The sequence below is a fragment of the Leptosomus discolor genome, unplaced genomic scaffold (genome assembly GCF_034619465.1).
Source record: "Leptosomus discolor isolate bLepDis1 unplaced genomic scaffold, bLepDis1.hap2 HAP2_SCAFFOLD_53, whole genome shotgun sequence".
NCBI classification, from domain to species: Eukaryota; Metazoa; Chordata; class Aves; order Leptosomiformes; family Leptosomidae; genus Leptosomus; species Leptosomus discolor.
The window spans coordinates 842947-865275 of NW_028237730.1; the positions used below are offsets into that span (position 1 = coordinate 842947).

General features: G+C 55.5%; 1 protein-coding gene across 1 annotated transcript in view; it reads right to left on the reverse strand.

Moving 5' to 3' along the window:
• Positions 1-22329, reverse strand: part of LOC147413167 (serine/threonine-protein kinase PAK 3-like) — an 89076-nt gene that overhangs the window by 12561 nt on the left and 54186 nt on the right. Inside the window, exon 22 of the mRNA XM_086480586.1 lies at positions 17371-17423. Coding sequence (XP_086336712.1) covers positions 17371-17423 — 53 coding nt within the window. The remainder of the gene's footprint in view (positions 1-17370; positions 17424-22329) is intronic.

The following is a 22329-nucleotide window of genomic DNA, read 5'->3' on the forward strand; positions in this document are numbered from 1 at the left end:
TTCTCCGGCTGCTTTTCCTTTTGCCCATCTCCTCAGCTTCAGCCTGAGCTGGATGCAGCTGACGACATCCCCAGGGCAGGAACAGACCACCGAGCCCCTGGCACGGCCTCTGGCAGAGGGAAAGAACCCTGACTGTCACAGCCGGCCCCAGGCCGGAGCCTCTCCTGCTGCAGCCGCTCCTGCAGACTCCGCTCCTTCCCCGCACTGCTGCTGAAGGCCCCTGGGTTAACAGAGCCCTGGGCCTGCCCGAGGCCCCGCTCGCCGCTGCCAGGACAGGCCGTGGGGCAGCCTGGGGCTGCGGGACAGGCCTCAGGGGAGGGGCTGGGGACGGGGCAGCTGCAGGGGGGAGCGGGGCTGGGGGGGCTCAGGGGGGCTCTGAGAGTCGGCGTGTCCAGTGCCTGTGCTGGGGGGTCTGTCTCCCTTCTCCTTCCCCTCCCCAGCTCTCAGGTCACCCCCGGGGATGCCCCAACTGACCCGGCTCCGGCTTGGAGCTCCCACCCACCACCCCCGGGCAGCCAGCAGGCAGGAGACACCCCCTCCCCCGTGCAAGGCCCTCGCTCACCTCAGGGGCAGCCCAGCCCTCACCTCAGACGGGCCATGGCTGGAGCAGAGCCTGCACCTCCCGGCACCAGCCCCTGTCCCAGGACTACAGCTCCCAGCATGCCCCGGGGCCTCTTCCTGCTGCCTGCCCCTGCAGGGACACTTCCCCCGGCCCTGCCCCGCCCCCGCGGGCCCCATGGCCCCTCCCCCAAGCCAAGAGCAGGGCGGGAAACATCCCCCAGAGCCTGAGGGCCAGCGGGAGGGGGAGTGTGGGGCAGGGCGGCAGAGAGGGACCGAGCAACGGTGGCCGCCGGGGTGGGGGAGCAGGGGGAGCACGAGGGGCCGGGGCAGGCAGGGAGGAGGCTAAAAAAGATGGGGACAAGGAGCCAGAGTGAGGAAGGGGAAGAGAAGCAGCACAACAGGCTTTAAGGCAGAAAGAGAACAGCTGGAAACCAGGGAGCCAGAGCCTGGGAGAAGGGGAGAAAGATCAAAAATACCGGCTGTGGGCACTGCTGCCATTGCTTGAGCACTGTCCAGGAACTGCACGGCCAGGAGCCTCAAAATAGGGGTGGCCTGTGAAAGCCCTGCCCCGGGCCCGCTCCTGCACCCTGCTGGTGGTGGTGAATGTCGCCTGGCAGGGTGGCCAGGGCCTGGGGGAGACAACCAGTTGCAGGGTGGAATTGCCCAGCTTTTTTTTTGTTTGCTGGTTGCTTTTGCTTTTTTTAAAAAATAGCATTACAGCTCTGAATACAACCTGCAAGGAGAAAGGAACCAGGCGTACCGGGCTGGGCACATTGAAAGCCCAAACCCGCTCAACAGCCGCACAAACCACCGCTGGCTCCCGCTGTGCACACTCCACTGCCCGCCTGCAGGTACAGGCAGCCGCTGTTTCTTGAGCCTTCCCCAGGATCGGCACCACCGGGCAGCTCAACAAACCGGGTGGGCTGCAACCACAGGCCATCTGCACGACTGCAAGGGTCTCTCTCCTTTGCTCGTGAGCTAGTCCAGCTTCTGGTTTCCCTAGTGAATTGCACAAACACACAGCGCTCTGAACAGTAGCTGGCCCGAGACACTCGCTCTTGCCCACCGCTGGGTCGCCGTGGCCTGTGTTCCCTTCTGCCCTTGCTGGCCGCCAGCCCTCTGGACCCACCCGTGCCCTGTGTGCAGAGTGGGGCCGCACACGAAGGAGTGGGAATCGCTCTCCAAGAGGAGGTAGGACGCACTGCGGTGATCACCTGCAGGGCTCAGTCAAACAAGCACACCAACCAGCAGTTTGCCTCTGTGGGGTTGGCTCCTTGATCCCCCCCTCCCCTCCTTTTTCCATGCCTATACATGCCCCTCAAATGCCTTGACTCCCCTCTTTCTCCGCCCCTGTCTCCTCCCAAGCAAGGGACCTCCCCGCGGGTATTTTTTCCCCCTTGCTCCCAGGTTTGCCACAGCCGTCCACAGGTTTGGTGTTTCAGGCGCTGTTAGCTGGGTCACCTCGGACTTCCACGGCATTACCGATGCAGTTTTTTCCTGGGTACTGCTGTCCCTGCCAGACTGCTCTCCCCAAAACCACCCCAGCTCTTCCTTCAGTTATCTGTCAAGTGTGGCCACCTCCCACACCAATCCCCCTTAACTACCTGTGAAATCCGGCTCTTCCTCATGGCACTCTGACTCCCGTCAGCTTCGCACTCGCTTTGCTACAGGCAGCAATAGCTCTTGGCATGCTCAGGCGTTTCCCACGGTGTCTTCAGTAAGCGAAGGCTCCCGGCAGGCCCTAATCTTCAGCTTGCGTGCCTTAAGGCATACCCCCAACGCTGGCTGCGTGTCACATCATTTCCTCCTCTCCTCTTGCTAGCCTCCCTCTAGCCAGTCTTCTCCACTCCACGGTGGCTCTGAGCACCCTCGTCTCAGACCGGGCACGGTTTCAGCTTTTGGAGTGACTCTTTGCCCGTGTGACCGACTTGTCTGCCTGCAGCCTCGTTCTGCAGGTGCTGGGCATGGAAGTCCTTGCCTTGCACAGGAGACTGGACTGAAGCATGGTTAGCTGTGAAAATGGTCAACTTTATTTCAAGAACTAAGTCAAGAGCAGCAGTTGTGTGTGCCCTGAGAGGAGCGTGGGCAGGACCGAGCAGGCCACTGGCACTGAGGCTGCCTTTGGATCTCAGCAGGCATAGCCCCAGGAGGAAAGGGTGGTGCTACCCTACAGCCTGCACTGATCCTCTTCTTCTTGCTGCTCAAGCCTTTTTCCCCCTTAGCTCCTGCAGGAGCTCCTGCACCCGAGTAAAGAACTCCACCAGCTTCTGGAGTGGGAATGGGCAGGAGCTAAACGTGCCCGACTGTGTTGGGATCGGCCTTGGCCTCTGCACGGGGGTGGAGGCGGTGAGAAAATGACTCCATGCCCGCGCCGTTGGAGCAGCCCGAACTGCTGGGTGCAGTCCCATCTGTACCAGGATCCAGTCGTAAAAGTGCTGCGTGGAGGTGTAGACTCCGGGCCGCCTGGCTCTCGCGCAGCCTATCCCCCAGCTGGTCACCCCCACGAGCCAGAAGTAGTTGGCGTGCTTATCTTGGCAGACCAGAGGACCACCGCTGTCACCCTGCAGCGGAGCGGAGGAGAGTCAGAGGGTTCTGGTGGTGTTGGGTGGCCCCTGTCAGCACTGTGGCTGGCTCCTTCTCTCTCCTGGCACCTGCCAGAGCTGTACCCAGTGCCCAGCAAGGCTCTGCTCAGGTGCTGGAGCCTGCAGGACCTTGTCTGGGAGGGGGTGGTGGGCCTGCAAGGTAGGGCGCTCTCTCCTCTCTGCCCGCTGATCCTGGAGGTGTGGAAGGGGGACGTTCCAGGACTGGGATGCAGACCTCTGCGCTGGGGCAAGAGCACTGGGTGGCCTTTCTGGGCAGAGTGCCGGGGCTCTGGGACAAGAGGGGTGCTGGGCAAGGGCCTGCAGACGGGGAAGGGGAGGCAAGCCCCGACAGCGGTGGGGACCCAGCGGCAGGAGGGCGACTCGGCAGGCGCAACACGCGCCGGGGGACGTTTGGGCGCTGGCGACAGGGCTGCCTGTGCTGCTGGGGGCTGGCGCGGAGCACGCTCCTACCTGGCAGGTGTCGATGCCTCCCTGCGGATAGCCGGCACACAGGTTGTGGGGGTGGACGGCCCCTCTGTACCAGCGGCTGCTGTTGCAGACCTTGACATCAATGAGGTGGACCTGGGCCTCCTGCAGGACAGCGGTCGATCCTCCAGCTGTGAGCACAGGAAGGAGTTAGCAGCCAGCAGCCCTTCTGTTCCCACTTCTCCTCCCCTGTGTGGGCGAAGCCCTTCCCTAGGGCTCGCCTTTGCCCCTGCAGAGGCCTTGTGCCGGGCTTGCCCTTCCATCTCGCTTTGGCTAATGGCTCGGGCCCATCTCTCTGTGGCCGTACGTCCCCGCAGCCCGACTCTGGTTTTCGCCGCCGCCGCTGCCCAGAAGCCCAGCCCGCCTCCCCAGCGTGCCGAGCTTACCCTCGGCACACGAATACTCTTTGGGAACTCACATCTTGCCATGGTGGCACCCCAACCGCTGACGTAGCAGCTCGTCAGCTCTGACACTCTCAGTGAGGCGTCGGGCACGCAGGCCAGCTGTACGTAGTAGCCGCACTGGACAGGCTGGTCCAGTTCCAGCAAGGCGATGTCGTTCCTTTCCGTGACGTTATCGTAGTGTTCATGAAGTATCAGCCGATAAATACTGCGCACTTGGGTCTCAGGGCCCAGCTGACCCAAGTGGGTGGCCCCGATCACCACATGCCACATGGTGAGGTACCTGGAAGGCAGATGCAGAGAGGCCTCAGAGGGAGCGGAGCCACGTAATGCAGTAGCCCCGCGGTTCCCTGCCTTCTGCTTCCCAAGGCAGGGAGGAAAGCAGCGCTGCGGAGGGTGCCACTGCCCTAGCATGCCTTGGGCACCAGGAACGTGGAGCTGGAGGCTGCTAGGAAGCGGTGGCACGAGCCCAGCCTTCTGCGGAGCAGTCTCTCAGCTGGGCTCGCCAGTGCCCTGGCACCGGGCATACTGCAAGGCAGCGGGATGGCAGGAGCTCATGGAGCTGCGGACGGGGCGCCTGCTGGTGCTGTGGGGATAGCCCCCTTCCCTGCTCCTCCTTACCTGGCCGCGTTGAAGCAGTGGGCTGCTGTGAGGACCCACTGCGGGCTGATGAGGGACCCTCCACACACGTGGCCCCAGGGGCTCTGGATGCTGACGATCCAGGGCCAGGCCCCTGGCTGGGCACCCGTGCCACCCACGACGCGCGACATGCCGTAGCTAGCCGCCATGGGCCGGAGCCCGCAGGTCCTGGTGTAAGAAGAAACTCATGAGTGTGCTGCTGGACGGCTGTGCTGCTGTTGAGGCTGAAGGTCAGCCGTCTTCCCTCCCCCCGAGGGGCTGCACGGACGGCAGGGCCAGGGAACCCCGTGGCTGTGCCTCCAGCCCTCTGTCCGCTGTAGCCCCGTAGACGGGTTGTACCAGCAGCCTGGGTGCTGGCAAGGAGCTGAGGCTCCCACAGGGAGTTTGGGAAGCTGTGGAGTGGCCACAGGGGCCGCGCGGGCCCCCTCCAGGGAAGCCCGTCAAGGGCTGCCCGAGCTCCCTCCCAGAGCCTTGGCCCACTTACCCACAGCTGTCCCACATGCCGTGCGCAGGCCGGCACACGGCCAGCAGGACGAGGAGGGCAAGCAATTTCATTGCTGCCGGCGGCACGTGTCAGCGTCAGCTGCAAGAAGGAGGTCTGGTTGCCTCCAGCGCAGCTGCCGACGTACTGCCCGCAGCAGTCTCGCTGCCTCTGATGGCCTTGGCCCTGGGGCTGATGTCACAGAGCCGCCGTTTCTGGGCGTGGGGCACGGTGGCCTCTCAAGGGGGGGTGGAGGTGGGGGTGTCAGCAATACGGGGGGTTTCCAAGCAGGAGGGGAGGCGGAAGCTGGGATCGGACAGCCCTGACAAACCCCTGCTGAACACTCTGCCTGTGGGATGAGGGCGTGCAGGCCCCATGGCTGGCAGTGGCAGAGGCTGGGCTTTCTTTAAAAATGGATGCTGCCCAAAGGAAAAAATGCACTCAGATCTGGGTTGCAGGGACAGCAGTGTCTACCACCCCATCCCCTGCCCCTCCTGCGCTGGCTGGCACCTTCACAGCAGGGACAGCCAAGGGGCACACGGTGCCACCCCCTATCTGCCACAAAACCTGGCACCAAACCTGCAGCAGTTTTCATCTACTCGACTATGCCAGGCAACAGAAGGAGCTGTGACAAGTCCTGTCAGCCATCCCCGTTTCGCTGGCAGAAACCTCTACAAGTGGGGCAGGAGGGACAAGCAGGGGCCCCTCTGATGCTCACAGGGAGCACCCGCAGCCCCTTCCTTCCCACCGCCAAACCTCTGTCCGCTTGGCTGGGACTGACTTCACTGCGTTCCTCCCTGCTCATCTCTCGGCATACACCAGTCCCCAACCCCATTTCAGGCCTCTGCACCTGCTATCGTTCCACTGCAGTTATTTTGCCACCCTGTAAACCTGAACTTCCTACCAAAACACAAAAGAGGGCCACAAAAATGACCAGAGGGATGGAACACCTCCCCTGTGAGCACAAGCTGAGCGAGTTGGGGTTGTTCAGCCTGGAGAAGAGAAGGCTCCGGGAAGACCTTCTAGCACCCTTCCAGTGCTTAAAGGGGGCCTAGAAGAAAGATGGGGACAGACTTTTTAGCAGGGCCTGTTGCAATAGGACAAGGGGTAACGGTTTTAAACTAAAGAGGCCAGATTCGGACTAGATATAAGGAAGAAATTTTTTACGCTGAGGGTGGTGAAACACAGGCACAGGCTGCCCAGAGAGGTGGCAGAAGCCCCATCCCTGGAGACATCCAAGGTCAGGCTGGATGCGGCTCTGAGCAACCTGATGCAGCTAAAGATGTCCCTGCTCACTGCAGGGGGGCTGGACTGGATGGCCTCTAATGGTCCCTTCCAGCCCAAACCACTGTAGGATTCCACTGATTTTTCAGCTGAAAAGCACCCAGAGTGGAGACTAACACGAGGGGGCTCCATCTGATGCCTTTGAGTTCAGCTGATGACAAAACCAGGACACAGCGCAGCTGTTTCACCTGCAGCCGCTTTGCGTTTTACCTGCAGAAGGTCCTGGGCAGACCCTCGCCTGCCCACGTCCACCTCCAGGCAGCAGCTCCAAAAGGCCCGAAACTCAGCGGACAGTTGCTCGGGGTTCTGCAGCTCTGGTGTCCCGTTGGTCGCTATCAGATCCATCGCCTAGAGTGACAAGAAACACAAGACTCCACCTGTTTCTTTCTTACCCAGAACTGCTCACAGAGAGCCCATTTTTTAAGGTCCAGCCTCCAGTGCCAGTTTCCTCCCTGGCAGAGGGTTAGAGATGATTTTTCTCTACCTACAAAAAACCTCTGATGCAGCCACAGCTACTCCAACATCAACGTGATCTTGCCTCGACAGCTGATTGCAGTGGCTGACCTAGTTAGGAGGAACTCCATCAGCAAAAGCACATTTGGCTTCTCTGTGCATCGACACCAGCTTTCCTGGCTATTTTAAAGAGTGAACTTGGTCCAGCTGTATTATTTCAAAGGATTCGGACATAAAATGCATCCCTGCAGTGCTCACTGCTCCCTAAAGTACAGCTTCCTTAAAACAAAGGTAGTCCAGATTTTCCCTCTGTTCTAGATAAAAATGGTAACTAGAGGATAAAAAAGTAGATCCATCAGCTTATTCCTTGGCTAAACAGAAACATTTGGAACCTCATTTTCAACACAGACATGTTAGCTGCGTGCACAAATATATTATGAAGAAAACACATAACTGGGCAGACAGGAGCCACCCGCAACTCTGTCTTTCAGCAGTCTCCAAATTCCAGATCAGCAAGTCTTCCTGACAGACCTCATGCCAAGGAATTAGAACGTAATTTTGCAAAACATGGGGCGAGCATTATCCGGGGCAGTTCACTTGGAACCAAGGTCTAACACGCTGCGAAGCTGGACAGATGAGTTCATTCTGCTTTTGTAAGACGTTCTTCAGAACGGCAAGACAAATGTTTTGAACTGTTTGAACCTAAACTTGCAGAATATGTCCCAAATATACAGCAATAATAATAGAAATAGGCCTAGGAGTCTTCCATACAAATGTCCGCCATGACAAGAACAGCTCTGCGCTACTGGCGTTTAAAGAGACAGTGGCCAAAGGGACTTTGCTCTTATCCTCTTAAAGGTAGACGAAAATTTCCAGGCCTAAAAAGGCAAATGAACTATCCTAGAGGAAAAACAATAAAAGGAAGTTTCTCTACTTTTCCCACAAGAGAAGTGTCACAAAATCAGCCTTGTCCCACCCATCTGCAGCTGACCTCAGGCACCGGGCACAGCGGTGAGCCGGAGGGCCTGTCCTCACTGCGGTTAAATGGTGCTGCCCCAGGGACGTCCCTTCTCCTGCGATAAAGGAACACAGCATCCATGCCAGCCTTGGGAATTTTATTCCGGCTACATTCGCCTGGCTGTGAAACAGGAATGCCTAGGATTTGGTTTGTTGGGTATTTTTAAAACTGAAACTGGGGAGGTCCAACCAGCGTTTCAAAGGACGTTTATCGCACCAGTATTTGTCCCTCAGGCCCCAGGCGTATGCCTGGTGGAAGGAAATCCCAGTGAGAGAAAACAAACACTGTCACAGAAATATCCAGGCCACTCTTGGCTGGAAAATGGTTCATTCCTGTGAGTTCTGCATCGGCTGGAAAGAACGTGAGCAACAGGGGATGCATTTGCTCTACACGTGGAAAACGACAATCATATCTACATTCAGACTGGTGTTAACTCTTTGATCAATGATCCTTTAATGCCCTTAGAGTACATGTAGGTATTTCAACTCCTGTCAGGAACGGAAGCTGCTGCGTGCCTTGCACTGTTAAAACAAGCATTCACGAAAATGTGAAAGAGCATCCTTTGGTTTCCAGGCTTCGCAGAACTCCCTGGATGGGGTCTAAATGTGACTACTAAACCCAACAGCTACTGTGTGCCATCAGCTAAAAACCTGACCTGTAAAGACGGGTCTTGCTTATCAGCTCTCCTGTTTGGATGCAGCTGAGAGCTCTCGCTGCACTCTGTGATTCCACACACAACAGCAGAGGGATCCTGTCCCTGTTGGGGCTGATTCACCTTCATAAAACCAGCTGGGAACTGGGGAACTTCAGGCGGTCCATCACAAGCTGTTCACTGTTCCCAGCTCAGGGGCAACAGCCCCTGCCCAAGAGCCCAGGAAGTGAACACAGGTGGGACCAACTCCAGGTGCCTGATTTTAACCTCCTGCAGTTTTACTCAGGCACCTGAAGACACCGTGAAGCTCTGAGTGCTCAAGCTGATCTCAACTCCCGCAGCAGACGAGGCATGTAGGGAGAAAAAGAGCATCTCAAATAATCTGGGCAAGGGCAGGAATGGCTGAATGTGAATTTGATCAGAGAGAAAAAATCCAGTTCCCTGCCTCACAGTTGACCCGAGGCTTCTCCAGGAGCCCTAAGCAACCTTTGAGGTTAAGGAAGCTGGGAATTTTCAGCCTGCAAACCAGGGACACAGGCCTACTGCCACCCTGCCAGCTGCGGTGCACTCAGCTGACTCAGCATCAGGCTGAACCCAAACCTCTTTACTTCTTCTCCCCCCTCAGGAGGTGGCACAGTGCACACCACTCCTGTGTGCACTCGAACCAACAACCCCGGGCACCTACCAAACCAAAACAAGCCTTCCAAGAAAACTCAGGAATCTTTGTTCAAGCAGAGCGGAGGACTGACACTGGTGTAGTTGTTGTATTCCTTTCTTAAGTAGCCTGCCTGGGGGTATGTCTTGACCCTTCTGCTGTTTCTTCTCTCAGCCTGCAGCACACAGTCTGGGTGCCATAGACCAGAGAGAGCACAGCCTTATTGCTATGGGAAAAGCTACACGTCATGCTCTATTTCAATTCCAGCCTCAACACAAACGATCTATCTATACACACGGTCACAATTAATTTCCTCATACATTCCTGCATCCCTATCAGGAATTAACTGTGCAGCACCTAACTTTGTTCCAGCTACCAGTCATGAGGTTTTATCTTGGTATACACGCCTTCACTATCACACACTCATTTGGGATAAGAGCTGGTCATTTCATTTTAAGGAATGAGGATGAAACGGAAAACCTCAAAACATTAAAAATACATTTGTTTACTCCAAGTTTCTGTGCTAAAACCCATTTTTAGAAAGTCATTTGCTAATGAGTAATTATGGCATTTCTACAAGCAGCGACACTGCTTACCTGAAAGGCTCAGGTGAGCCATCGGCACTGATCCGAGTTTGAAAAGACTTCTCTGCCTGCAGACACAGCTGGAATGCTTTTCAGAAAAAGTCGCCAACTGGAGAAACTTGCCACTGAAAAATCGCTGTCACTCAGAGATACAGCTCAAAGAGATTTCAAAAAGCATACAAGGTATTTCAAGCCCAGTTGAAGGCAGAGATGGCACATCTCTGACCTGGCTACAAGTCACGTTTCTTTGGAAGTCTTCCCCTTGACGTCACCAAAGCTACAGGAGATGCTGCTGTGCTGCAGTGACAGCTTTAGAAGCGGGCCATGGGGGAACTGGTTCCAGCTGATGCGGCTGGGGTTTTGCCTCACGGGGGATTAACGGGATAGATTTGAAAGACACTGGTATCTGATTTTATGTACACCCTACCCTGAGAGGATCTTCATCAATAAAAGGAGGCTGTCCTTCTGCCATCTCTATTGCCACGACCCCAAGGGACCAGATGTCCACCTTGGGGCCGTAGGCTTCTTTCGTCACCACTTCTGGTGCCAGCCAGTCTGGAGACCTGACCACTGTGCTCCGTCGACTCTGCTCAGGGCTGAGCCGAGCACAGACGCCAAAATCAGCTGAGGAGGAAAACAAGTGGTGTTAAAGGCAGCTCGAATTAGGAAAGCGAGCAAAAGAAATCTCCACTCTATGCCCGAGAACACGGTGTGGAATCTATCTGGAAAAGCGGCCGTGCTCTGTTTGCTCAGTGCTGTAGCCACGGAAATATTGTTGAATTGGCCACTTAAAACCCACCCCTCAAGTTCCCTGCAGTGGCTTTTGTTGACTTGAACCGTTAGACTGTAACTCCCTCCCTCTGGGAGGGCCACACACAAACCCAAGACACTCTTCACACCTTTCTCCTTTCTGTGCCTCTCTGTAGGTTGGAACTGTGCTCGGAGCTGGCAGCAGTGGTCAGCGCACTGCCACAGGAATCCCTTCTGGGGAACTGGCTGTCAGTCAAAAGCAGCCCCATGCCACAGTCTGGGAAGGCTGTGCCTGACCAAGAATACCTCCCCAATTTGACAGTCCCATCCACTGCAAGCAGAATGTTGTCGCTTTTGATGTCCCTGTGAATCACTTGATTTGAATGAAGGAAATCCAGGGCTTGCAGGCACTGATAGGTAAAAAGGAAACATGAGGGTAAAAATTAATGACCAGATTTCATCACTCAAGAATGAAACGCCTCTAAAACATTGAATTTCCAGATGAATTGCGAGCAATGCCTGAATATTGCACTGTCAAGAGGAATAGCTTGCTGCTTCAACACTATTAAAGTAACAACTTTCCAAAGGAAGGCATATCAGGTTTGGGAAGAGAAATGTCCATTACTGTCACAGACTAGCCCCTGAAAGCACAGGCAGGACAGTACAGCCTTGATTGGAATGACATGTAACTGTTATTGGACTGCTTAACCGAAACAGAAACACAGTTGGTTATAAAAACTGCCGGGGATTTGGCAAAAGAATATTATGAGATAAAAAGGGGTGATGTTAAAGAATACTTCCCCTTGCAGGACCCAAACTGAGACCCTAATCGATCAGCTGATGTGGATACATTACGAGCAGACCAAGGATGGGTAGTGAAAGGAATGGAGAAGGCAATTCCAAAACCTATAAATTGAGCAGTGCTATATGCAGTGAAACAAGGTCCCTCTGAGTCCCCTTCTAAATTTCTGGATAGACTAAGGGACACGATGTGTTGTCATACACCACTGGACCCCGGGTCAGCAGTGGGAATACAACATCTGGTATCCCTATTTCTAGGACAATCTCAGAATGATATCAGACGTAAATGACAAAAATTACGTCCACCAAATAGTCGAAACTTGGAAGTGTTATTGGAAGAGGCTTGGAGGGTGTTTAGCAACAGAGAGGACAATTATAAGCAGAGTCTAGGCAAATTGGTGGCAGTAGTTAGAGAAGAGAGAGAATGGAAACCTAAATCCAGGATGAGACGTGGACCGGCGCCCCTGAGCAGGGATCAATGTGCTATATGTAAAAAAACGGGTCTCTGGAAAAGGGAATGTCCGGAGCGACAGCGTCAGGGGAACAATAGGTGGCGGGATAACCCAAGAAAAACGATCGCACATGTAATGGACTGATTAGAGGATCCATTGATTACAACGAAATGAGGAGAAAAACAACAAAAAAAAAAAAAAAAAAAAGGAGTTTCTAGTTGATACGGGGGCAACATACTCAGTTTTGAATCAAGCTTTAATGCCTTTAGGAAATGACTATGTCATGGTAAAGGGAGCAACTGGCCAGAGTGAAAAAGCTTGTTTTTTGGAACCATTAAAATATAAACTGGTCAAGCAGGTAGGCATCCATAAATTTTTGTCTATGCCAAATTCACCGAATTCCCTGTTGGGAAAGACCTATTGGAACAGCTGGAGGCCATGATAAAATTCAAAAAGGGTGAGATTACTCTGGAGGTAAATGATGATCAATATGTACAAATAATGAGCTTGTCTTTGGTGAATATTCCCATAGAAGGACAAATCGACGAGGAGATCATTAATCAGGTCTGCCCCGGGGTTTGGGTGACTGATGCCCCAGGACGTGCCAAGAATGCCCAACCAATAATAATAAATTTGAAGGATGGACAGAGAGCGGTAAGAATCAAACAATACCCACTTAAGAAAGAAGACAGGGAAAGGATTCAACCGAAAATAGAGCGATTCCTAGAATTGGGCTTATTGAGGGAATGTGAATTGGAGTTCAATACCCCCATTCTCCCGGCCCGAAAACCAGATGGGTCCTATCGAATAGTCCAAGATCTGAGGGCCATTAACAAAATAACAGAGGTTCTATACCCCGGGGTTGCCAATCCACATACCTTGCTAATCACCTTAACTCCTGATTTAATTTGGTTTACAGTTTTGGAAGTAAAAGATGCCTTCTTTTGCCTCCCTCTCCATGAAGCCAGTCAGAAAAGTTTTGCATTCAAGTGGGAAAACCCTAAGAGCGGTCGGAAGACCCAGCTCACAAGGACGGTGTTGCCACAAGGTTTCAAGAACAGCCCTACCATCTTTGGGAACCAACTAGCGAAAGATTTGGGATTATGGGAACCACCATCGGAAGAAGGAAAAATACTACAATACGTGGATGACATCCTCATTGCAACTAAAACCAGAGAAGCCTGTGTCACCTGGACTGTAAGTTTATTAACTTTTCTTGGGCTTCAGGGGTACTGAGTGTCCCAAACAAGGCACAAGTGACTTTGCAGCAGGTTACATACTTAGGGTATGAGATCAGTGCAGGGCAACGGTCCTTGGGGCAAACCCGGAAAGAAGCCGTATGCCAGACCCCTCGGCCACAGACTGTAAAAGAACTGCGGACCTTCCTGGGAATGACGGCGTGGTGCCGGCTCTGGATACATGACTATGGCCTGCTGGCCAAACCACTGTATTCCCTGATAAAATCCAGTCAAAGTCACCTCCAATGGGATGCTGAGTCAGATCGGGCATTCCATCAGCTGAAGAAGGCCCTGATGTCAGCACCTGCACTGGGACTCCCTGATGTGAGTAGACCATTTCTCCTGTTTTCCCATGAAAAGCAGGGAATAGCGTTAGGAGTACTGGCACAAGACCTGGGACCATACAGACGAGCTGTGGCGTACTTCTCCAAACAACTGGACGCTGCTGCCAAAGGGTGGCCTGGCTGCCTAAGGGCGGTAGCAGCAGTCATCCTGAATGTCCAGGAACCTCAGAAGTCTACCCTGGGTCAGAAAATGACTGGTTTCCTATCTCACACAGTGTCTACAGTCCTTGAAGTGAAAGGGGGACATTGGCTCTCCCCACAGAGATTCCTGAAATATCAAGCTATCATGGTCGAGCAGGATGATGTTGAGATTGTGACCACTAACATTGTCAACCCAGCTTCATTTCTTAGTGGGAAGGCTGGAGAACCAGTGGACCACGACTGCCTCGAGACGATTGAGGCCACGTACTCTAGCCGCATGGACCTAAAGGATACCCCCATGGATGGGGCAGAGCACTGGTTCACAGATGGGAGCGGCTATATCCTGGGCGGAAAAACGACATTCTGGGTACGCCATCACCACTGCTGAAAAGGTAATAGAATCTGGACCACTACCGGCTGACACTTCAGCGCAAAAGGCCGAGATCATAGCCCTCACTCGGGCCCTGGAGAGGGCCGAAGGAAAGGCTGTGAATATTTGGACTGATTCTAAATACGCCTTTGGAGTGGTACATGCCCACGGAGCAATTTGGAAGGAGCGAGGACTGTTGAACTCCCAAGGAAAGACTATCAAGCACGCAAAGGAAATTTTAAGACTTTTGAATGCAATCCAACTTCCTGAAAAAGTGGCAATTATGCACATCAGGGCACACCAGAAAGTGAGCACTGAATTGGAAAGAGGAAACGAACTGGCGGACAGAGAGGCAAAACAGGCAACTAAAGAAATGGTAAAGGTAGAGGGAGCACTAGTCCCAGACGGACAGATAACCCTAGAAGGTAAGCCAGAATACACTAAGGAGGATCGAAAGTTAATCACAGCTTTGGAAGGAACGTACAATTAGGACGGGTGGGCCATAACATCACATGGGAAACTCATAGTCCCCTCTTATACGGTTTGGCCATTGGTCCGGGAGGAACACAAGAAGGGACACTGGGGGGCGGAGGCATTACACAAATACCTTATCAGACACGGGACAGCTCGATATTTATACACCACTGTCAGACAAGTGACTCAGCAATGTGACCTTTGCCTCCAGACTAATCCAAAAATTGTCCCCAAACCAGAAATGGGCCAAATTGGGAAAGGGAATTGTCCGGGACAACATTGGCAAATTGATTTTGCGGAACTTCCTAGAAAAGGGGGGTATAAATACTTGCTTGTACCAACTGACACCTTTTCAGGCTGGCCAGAAGCCTTCCCATGCAGAACAGCTAAAGCTCGAGAGGTGACCAAGGTGTTGCTACAAGAAATCATACCCAGGTTTGGAGTCCCAGCGGTGATGTCCTCAGATAGAGGGCCGCACTTCATCTCCAAAGTTGTGCCAAAAATAAACCACCATCTAGGGACAGACTGGCAACTACACACTCCATACCGGCCACAATCCAGTGGCCAGGTGGAGAAAATGAATCACTTGATTAAACAACAGATTGTTACATTAGGACAAGAAACCAATTGGGCCTGGCCACAATCTCTACCCCTAGCAATGCTATGGATACGAACTAGACCCCGAGCTAAAGAAGGGCTAAGCCCATTTGAAATCCTATATGGGCGACCCTATGGGGTACAAAAGGGAACCTCTTCACAAATTGGTGAAGAATTGATGACTTCCTATATGGTGGCATTAGGGAAACAGCTTCGTAAATTTGAAAAACAGGTGTTTGGAACCCGATGCAGGGGTTTGGATGGGCCAGTGCATAACATAGAACCTGGAGACTAGGTGTATGTTAAGTCTCTTACAGAGAAAACGGTGGAGCCACAGTGGGAAGGACCATACCAAGTGCTTCTTACCTCTTTCACGGCAATCAAGATCAGGGAACAAAGCGCCTGGATTCACCACTCCTGAGTGAAGAAAGCTCCTAAAACTCCTTGGAAAGTAACACAGGGTGAGGATGAACTGAAACTAAAGCTTTGCCGAGCGAAATGAGTATATTGCACCCAGAAGTGTTTAGTAACTCGGCCTGCCAAGATTTAGTCAGGAAAATTGTTGTATTTGTAGTTATCGTAACCCAAGGGTCGAACAGTAACACCCCAGAATGGCCATGGACCCAAGCTCATATTGAATATACTGGGGATATGGGATCGCTCTCTGATAGAAAAAGCTTAAGCCTTGCCACCGTGGTTATGCATAAAAATGAAGTGTACCCCAAAAATTATTGGAGCACAGACCTTCAGAGAATGATGCCTCAACTGCAGGGAATGCTGGGTCAAAACATAAGCGTAGGATGCCGAGGAATTAACAGAACTTCCTACAAAAGGGCAAACCAGATAGGGGTATCCAATATAATAACAAACACAACAAATAGAAAGCCTTGCAGTATCTTGGATTGTTGGCATAATTTTACTCTAACACAACCTGTCTTTGTAACCTGGGTCTGGGCACCTGGTGAAATAGGATTACCATTGAAATCTTGTTGTCTATGCAGGAAAAGGTTGTGCTTGTTTAAGAACAACATGTCGCTTTGTGTCTGTAGAAGGAGTAGAAATAGACACCAGGAATCACTCGAACTTCTGTATTTGTAATTTTACCACCATCACAGGATGTGACTTTAGCTACTTTGCTCCTGTGGTTTCTCATCAAATCCTGAGATCAAACTATACACTGATTTCTGAACTAGAACCCACACCTACAGGGATGGATTTAGCAGTGACAAAAAGGTTGTTGAAACACCCAGACTTAATGCAGATATTAGAGGAAGCCAAGAATAACGGACAGGAAACTCTAATAACTGTTCATCATGAGGCAAATGAGATAAGTAGGGTCTTGAAAAGGGTCAAAAAGGACGGAGAACACAAATGGTGGGATACACTTTTTGGGTGGTCACCTTCAGACACCGGACTTTTTCAACGTCCTAATGCATCCAATAGTAGCGTTGTTGATAGCTACCGCTATTTTATTATTTCTAGTAGGGACCCTATATATGTGGGTTTGGCGCATAGTTAGAAGAATAACTTCAATGTACGAAGCATTATACCAACCAGAATAGCCAAGTAAAAGAATTCACTTAACTCAATAGAAAAGGGGGGAATTGGTAGGGGGCCATATAGAAAATATATTTTATAACCGAAGATATATCGAAAATATTAATAGGGAGCTACATAGAAAAAAGCTAAACCTATTAAAACTTGCTTCCCAGAACTAACATGCATGCAAGTAGACAATTAGTCACTACCCCCGCAAATTGCTTGAGAAAGAAGCTGATAAGGGAAACAGAAAAGACAGAAACAAGGACCTAATTCATGGCTCAAAGGCGTCAAAGGCAGGAGGAGCTAAGGGCTAAGGAGGGCTCGCTAACATCCATCTCTAACCAAGAACAAAGAGGAGACAGCCAGATGTGCACACAGGGACAGACCAGGCCGAAACCAGTCTGGTACTGCAAGCTCAGCCAAATTAGAGATTCCAGGGGAGAGGGGAGGAGTACAGAGCTAGGAAGACCTACGGCCTTCATCCCTGAAGACCCCTGCCCAGGACCACCAGGAGGAACTGCGCAAGCGCCCCGAGGAGGAGCCCGAGGCGGAGATTATGGAAATGACAAGTGACAGGAAGGAATGGCCTTTTTGGGGACAGGTCATGAATATGTCTAGGCGTTTCGAAATAGGTGATGTTTTAACTGGGTAAATACTGGAGAAGCGGCCACGGTGGGGATGCACGTTTGTGGTGGAGCGATCCCCCGTGCATCTGCGCGCAATAAACACACCTACTGTGTAACCTTTCGGGTTGTAAAGTCTTTTCCACACGTCAGGGTGTCACAGGCCTGGGGGACACAGGATCACCCCGGGGGTGGGGGGGTGGTGGTGGTGTGTGTGACAGGGCCTGGGGACACAGGATCACCCTGGGGGGGGGCAGCAGGTGGCAGGGCGAGCATGAGGGGCACAACAACCGAGCTGGGGGTGCCCCCCCACCACACACCACTGTCCCAGTTGTGGGACCCCACGGTCACCCCACCATCCCCACCCCTCCTCCTGCCCCACACACAGCCCTGAGGGGGTTGGTCTAGCTGTGACCCCAGCCCCACAGGGCAGCCATCACCCCTTTAAAAAGCTCTCCCGTTTCTTCAAGCGCCCCAACCCCACCCTCAAAGCAGGGGGGGACCCCTGAGCCCCCTCAGATTCGCAGCGCAGTCACAGACCAGAGCCAAGGCTTTCCCTCCTCACAAAGTTATTAAACAGAAATGTTAAAAAAAAACAATAAAAACAAACAAGACATGGGGGCACAGGGGCCATTCCCCCCTCCCCAGCATGTGGTGCTCTGGCAGCAGCCACTCTGGGGTGGGGGTGAAGCCCCTCCTGCCCCCCCCAAGTTAACCAACAGGGTGGCAAAACACCACAACAACAAGGAACTCCCCAAATAGTCAGTGAGCAGTACAAGGGGCACCCCCCAGCCCCACCCCCTGCAGCACCCCCTGGCTGCAAAGGAGGTTTAAGTGCTTTTCTATAAGAGTTCTGCCAATAAAGCTTGGCTGACGGGGGGTCGCAGCCCTTAGGGACGGGGTGGTGGTGGTGGTGTGTGTGACAGGGCCTGGGGACACAGGATCACCCTGGGGGGGGAGGGGGGGGTGTGATGTGCTGCAGCCCCGTGGCTTGCCCAAAGCTGGCAAAGCCACCCCCCACCCAGCCCAGGGTGCAAGGGGAAGGGGGGCACTGGCTTGGGGGGCTGCCCCACAGCCCCCGAGCCCCATCCCTGATGCTGGGGAGGGGAGGTAGCCTGACCCCCACTCCCAGAGGAAGTTTGAACCTGGCAGGGATTGAGCCCCCCTAGGCATTCCCCACCCACATGCTACAGCCCCCAGCCACCATTTGGGGTAAAACCTAAACCCTGTTTAGGTTAAAAAAGGGGTAAAAACCCACAACCATACCCCCCGGTTCTCACGCTGCTGAGGGGGGCGATGCTGGGCAGGGCACCCAGCACAGAGCTGGGAAGGCTGGGGGGGGTGGGGGGAGGGGGGCAACCAGGTTTTGGGCTGGGCGATGGTGAGCGCCGGCAGCCCTGGGTAGGGGGTGGGCAGGGGGCTGCGGGGGTCCCTCAGAAGTTCTTGAGGCGGCTGTAGAGCTCCCGCTTGCTGCGCTCGCCCGCCCCGCTGCGGCTCTTCTGGCGGAACTTGCGCAGGTCCTCCTTGAAGTCCTCGTGGTCCATCGGCCGGTAGTCCTGGGGCTCGCAGTGCATCTGGGCACCCACAGCTCTGTCAGCACCCGCAGGCCCCCCTCCCCACCCCCTGGGGCAAACCCAGCACCCCCCAGGACCCCCAGCACAACCCCCTTCCCCTGGAGATACCACCCTCATGGAGGATGCTCAGAGCCAGACCCTTTCCCCTCACAGGGCAGGGTTTTGGGGAGCGGAGAGGGTGTTTTCCTCCCACCCAGCACTCTCACCCTCCTGCCAGGGACCGCCCGCCCTCCCACACAGGGGGTGAAAGGTAGGGGGGCTTACCTGGTACTGGGGGAAGAACTCCCGGTACCCCCCCTTCAGGACATAGAGCTCGGGGTAGTGGAGGTGGGGGTACTCGTTACAGGCTCGGTCCTTCTCCCTGATGAACCGGCACCTGCGGGACAGGGGACAGGATTGGCACCCAGATAGGATCCTGCCATGTCCAGGGGGTCCGTCAGAACCCAGCGCCCACCCCCCCCCCCCCCCCCCAAACCCCCAAACTCACATCCTGGGCCCCCTCTCGGAGGAGAACTCGCAGTGGAAGATGACGATCACCCTCTTGCTGGCGTCGAAGGGCACGATGGGCTTCTTCAGCAGGAACTCCTCCACGTCCTGCTCCAGCGGCAGGTTGACGGCGCCCTGGCGAGGGAGAGGGGCCCCTTTCAGCGCCTCCCTCCTCCCATTTCATCTCAGGGAGCGGGGGGAGGCCTTCATACCCTGCCCCCCTTCTGCCCCATCTGCTGGGAATGCCTTCACACCCCTCCTCCTTCCAGCTGGGGCTCAGCAACTCCGGGGGTGCTCAGCACCTTTGGGGAGGCTCTCAAGCCCTCCAGGGGGTTCAGCACCTTTGGGGGGGGGGCATCAGCCCCTCTGAGGTTTGACAGGTTTGTGTCTCCCCCACCCATGACCACCCTGTCCCCAGCCCCGAGGGGCGCAGCGGCGGTTCTGACCTTGATGTGGCCTCCCTCGTACTCGTAGGGGTACCTGCAGTCCACGATCACGCAGCTCTCGATGAGGCTGCTGAACTGCCCCGTCAGCACTGCCACCATCTGTGGGGGGAGCCCGTCACCGAGGGGAGGGGGGCAGGGAGGCAGCCCTGTGGGGGTGTTTTTTTGGGGAAGAGGTCACTGCTCCCTTACCATTTCGGGAGAAATGTACTTCAGGTCCGGGTGCTTCCCCTCTACCGTCTGCAGAAGGTAAGGCTGGAGGAGAGGCGGGTGCTGGGTCAGAATCTGTCCCCGGGGAGACGTCCTGGCTGCCACTCGCTCCCCCCAGCCCAGAAGACCCCCCACCTGCGAGGTTTGCTCCCTCCCAAGAGGGACGGCGCTGCGGCACTGGAAGAGCAGCAGGTCAGGCTCTTCAGGCTGGAAAGTCTCAGCCCCAAGTCCCCTTGGTCCCAAACAAGGGCCACCAGCTGTATTGGGGCTCTGGCACCAGCGCAGGGCTCCACTGATGGTCCCCCTTTGTTTCAGGAGAGGGGGGCAGGCGGCATCCCCAAGCCTGCGGCACCCCCAGCAGCCCTACCTTGGAGAAGTCCCCGATGAGCTCCCAGTGGTCGTTGGCCAGCAGGTTCTCCATCTCCTCGTGGCAGAAGGACCTGGAGCACAGCAACCGCGCTTTCTGCGGGGACATGAACCAGAGACACCCCCCTCGGCGTTAGCGAGGGCGCCGGCAGAGCCGTGGCACCGGGCAGTCCCACCAGGGATGGGCAAGGACGCCTCACCCCGAGGATTCCCCATCACCCACCGGCTCCGCCGCTGCCATCTCCTCGCCAGGGCTACCGGCCACGCTCCTCCGTCGCTTGGTCTTGACGGGGGTGTCCCGGTCCTGGGGTCGGTCTATCCGCTTCAGGATGGGCCTGATGACGCTGCTGGGCATCGAGGGCGAGCGGAAGAGCTGCCGGCACTTGCCGCGCTTCACCGGACACTGTGTGGGGAGAGAGCCCGTGTTGGTGCCCAAGGGTCCGGCATTCCCCCCACATACACCCCCCCCAGCACCACGAGAACAAAGGGAAAAGGGTCCCTCTCTAGTGGCTGCACACCACCCAGGACAAGCCCAAAGTCCTGGGGTGAGTGCTGCTCGCCAACCAGTGACCCTCACCCTCAGACACCCAAGGAACGGGAGCCTGGGGCCCCATCCACCCCCCGAGACACCCAATGTACCGGCTCGGCCTCCTCCTTCCTCACCAGCGGCACGGTCAGCAGGTTCTCCATCCCCTGCGGCACGTCAGCATTGCTCTGCCGGGGGGGCACCCGGGGGGGCCACGGGGCGAGACAGAGGAGAGCGTGAAGGGAACGAGTCCCACTGCTGCTTCGCACCCCCCTGGGCAGGGATGGAGCCCCTGCCCAGGGTCCATCCAGCTGTCCAGATGGAGGAGCCCTCCCTACCTTCATCTCCTCCTCATCCAGGATCTCCACGAAGCCATCATCTTCCTCTTCAGACATGGAGGAGGTCAAGGAGCACCGGCGCAGGATGATGGGGCTCTCGCCCTGGGCGGCGTTTTCCTTCTTGGGGGTGTCGAACTGGGGAGGGGACACGACACAGCCCATGGCTCAGGAGTGGGGCCAGCCCCACACCAGCCCTGTTTGCAGACACAGTGACCCCGATCCCCCCAGCTCCCACACCCACAGGTCTCCAGTGCAAACAGGGAGGCTGGAGCAGCAGGTCCCGGCTCAGCAGCCCCTGCAGCAGGACCACCCACCCCCGGTGCCCCCCTCTCGGCGCCCCCAGCCCCTCTCACCAGCAGGCCGGGTGCAGAGCCGAGTCTCTGGCTGAGGGGGTCCCTCCCCGCAGCCCCATCGCCAGCGGGCAGCCAGCTACGCTGACTTGGCCTCTGCAGCTTCTTGAAGACAAACCCCTCCTGCAGCAGTGGGGGAGGGGGGGGTGGGCACGGCATCCCCCTGCCCCTTCCCCGGTCCTGCCTCCCTCTCTCCAGCCTTGCTGTCCCCGCTCACCTTGTCCTCAGGCTTCCTTGGGCCCCTCTGCTCCCTGGCCCTGTGGCTGTTGAACTCCCGGCAGTGGGTGATGTTCTTCAGGACCGGGCTGGCCCCCAGGAGCTGTGGCTGCAGGGCGGGTTGGGAGGGGTGAGAGGTGCTGCACAGCCCCTGCGCTCCCCAGCTCCATCCTCCTCCTTCTCCTCCTCCTCCTCCCAGCTCAGCCAGGCGCACAGCAGGATCCAGCCGCCCTCAGCTCAGCCCTGCAGAGCCCCCGGGACTTACCGGCAGTGAGTGGACCCTCCGGATAAGGAGCTTATTGCTGCAAAAAGAAAAGGATTGAATGAGGAGAGAAGATGCCCTGGACCAGCAGCATCCCACCCCCCCCACCGCCCCGAAGCTGGCATGGACCCCCTTGTCCCCTGGGTCCCCACAGTGGGGTGAGACCTCCCCGGACAGGACCCCAGGGCAGCAATTCCTCCAGCCACTGAGCAACACCGACAGCTTGATCCAAACCCCAGGGAAGGGCAGACAGACAGCCTGGCTTTCGGGTCTGGGCACAGGGACAGAGCCCCTTCACTTACTCTTTGAGAGCTCTCCTGGATTCTAGGATGGCTGTCTCAAAGCTGCGGGAAGAGAGGAGCCAGGGTTAGGGGGGATGGCACCCCGTGCCCTAGCCTGAGCAGCCCAGGAGCCCCGGGGATGGGCAGCC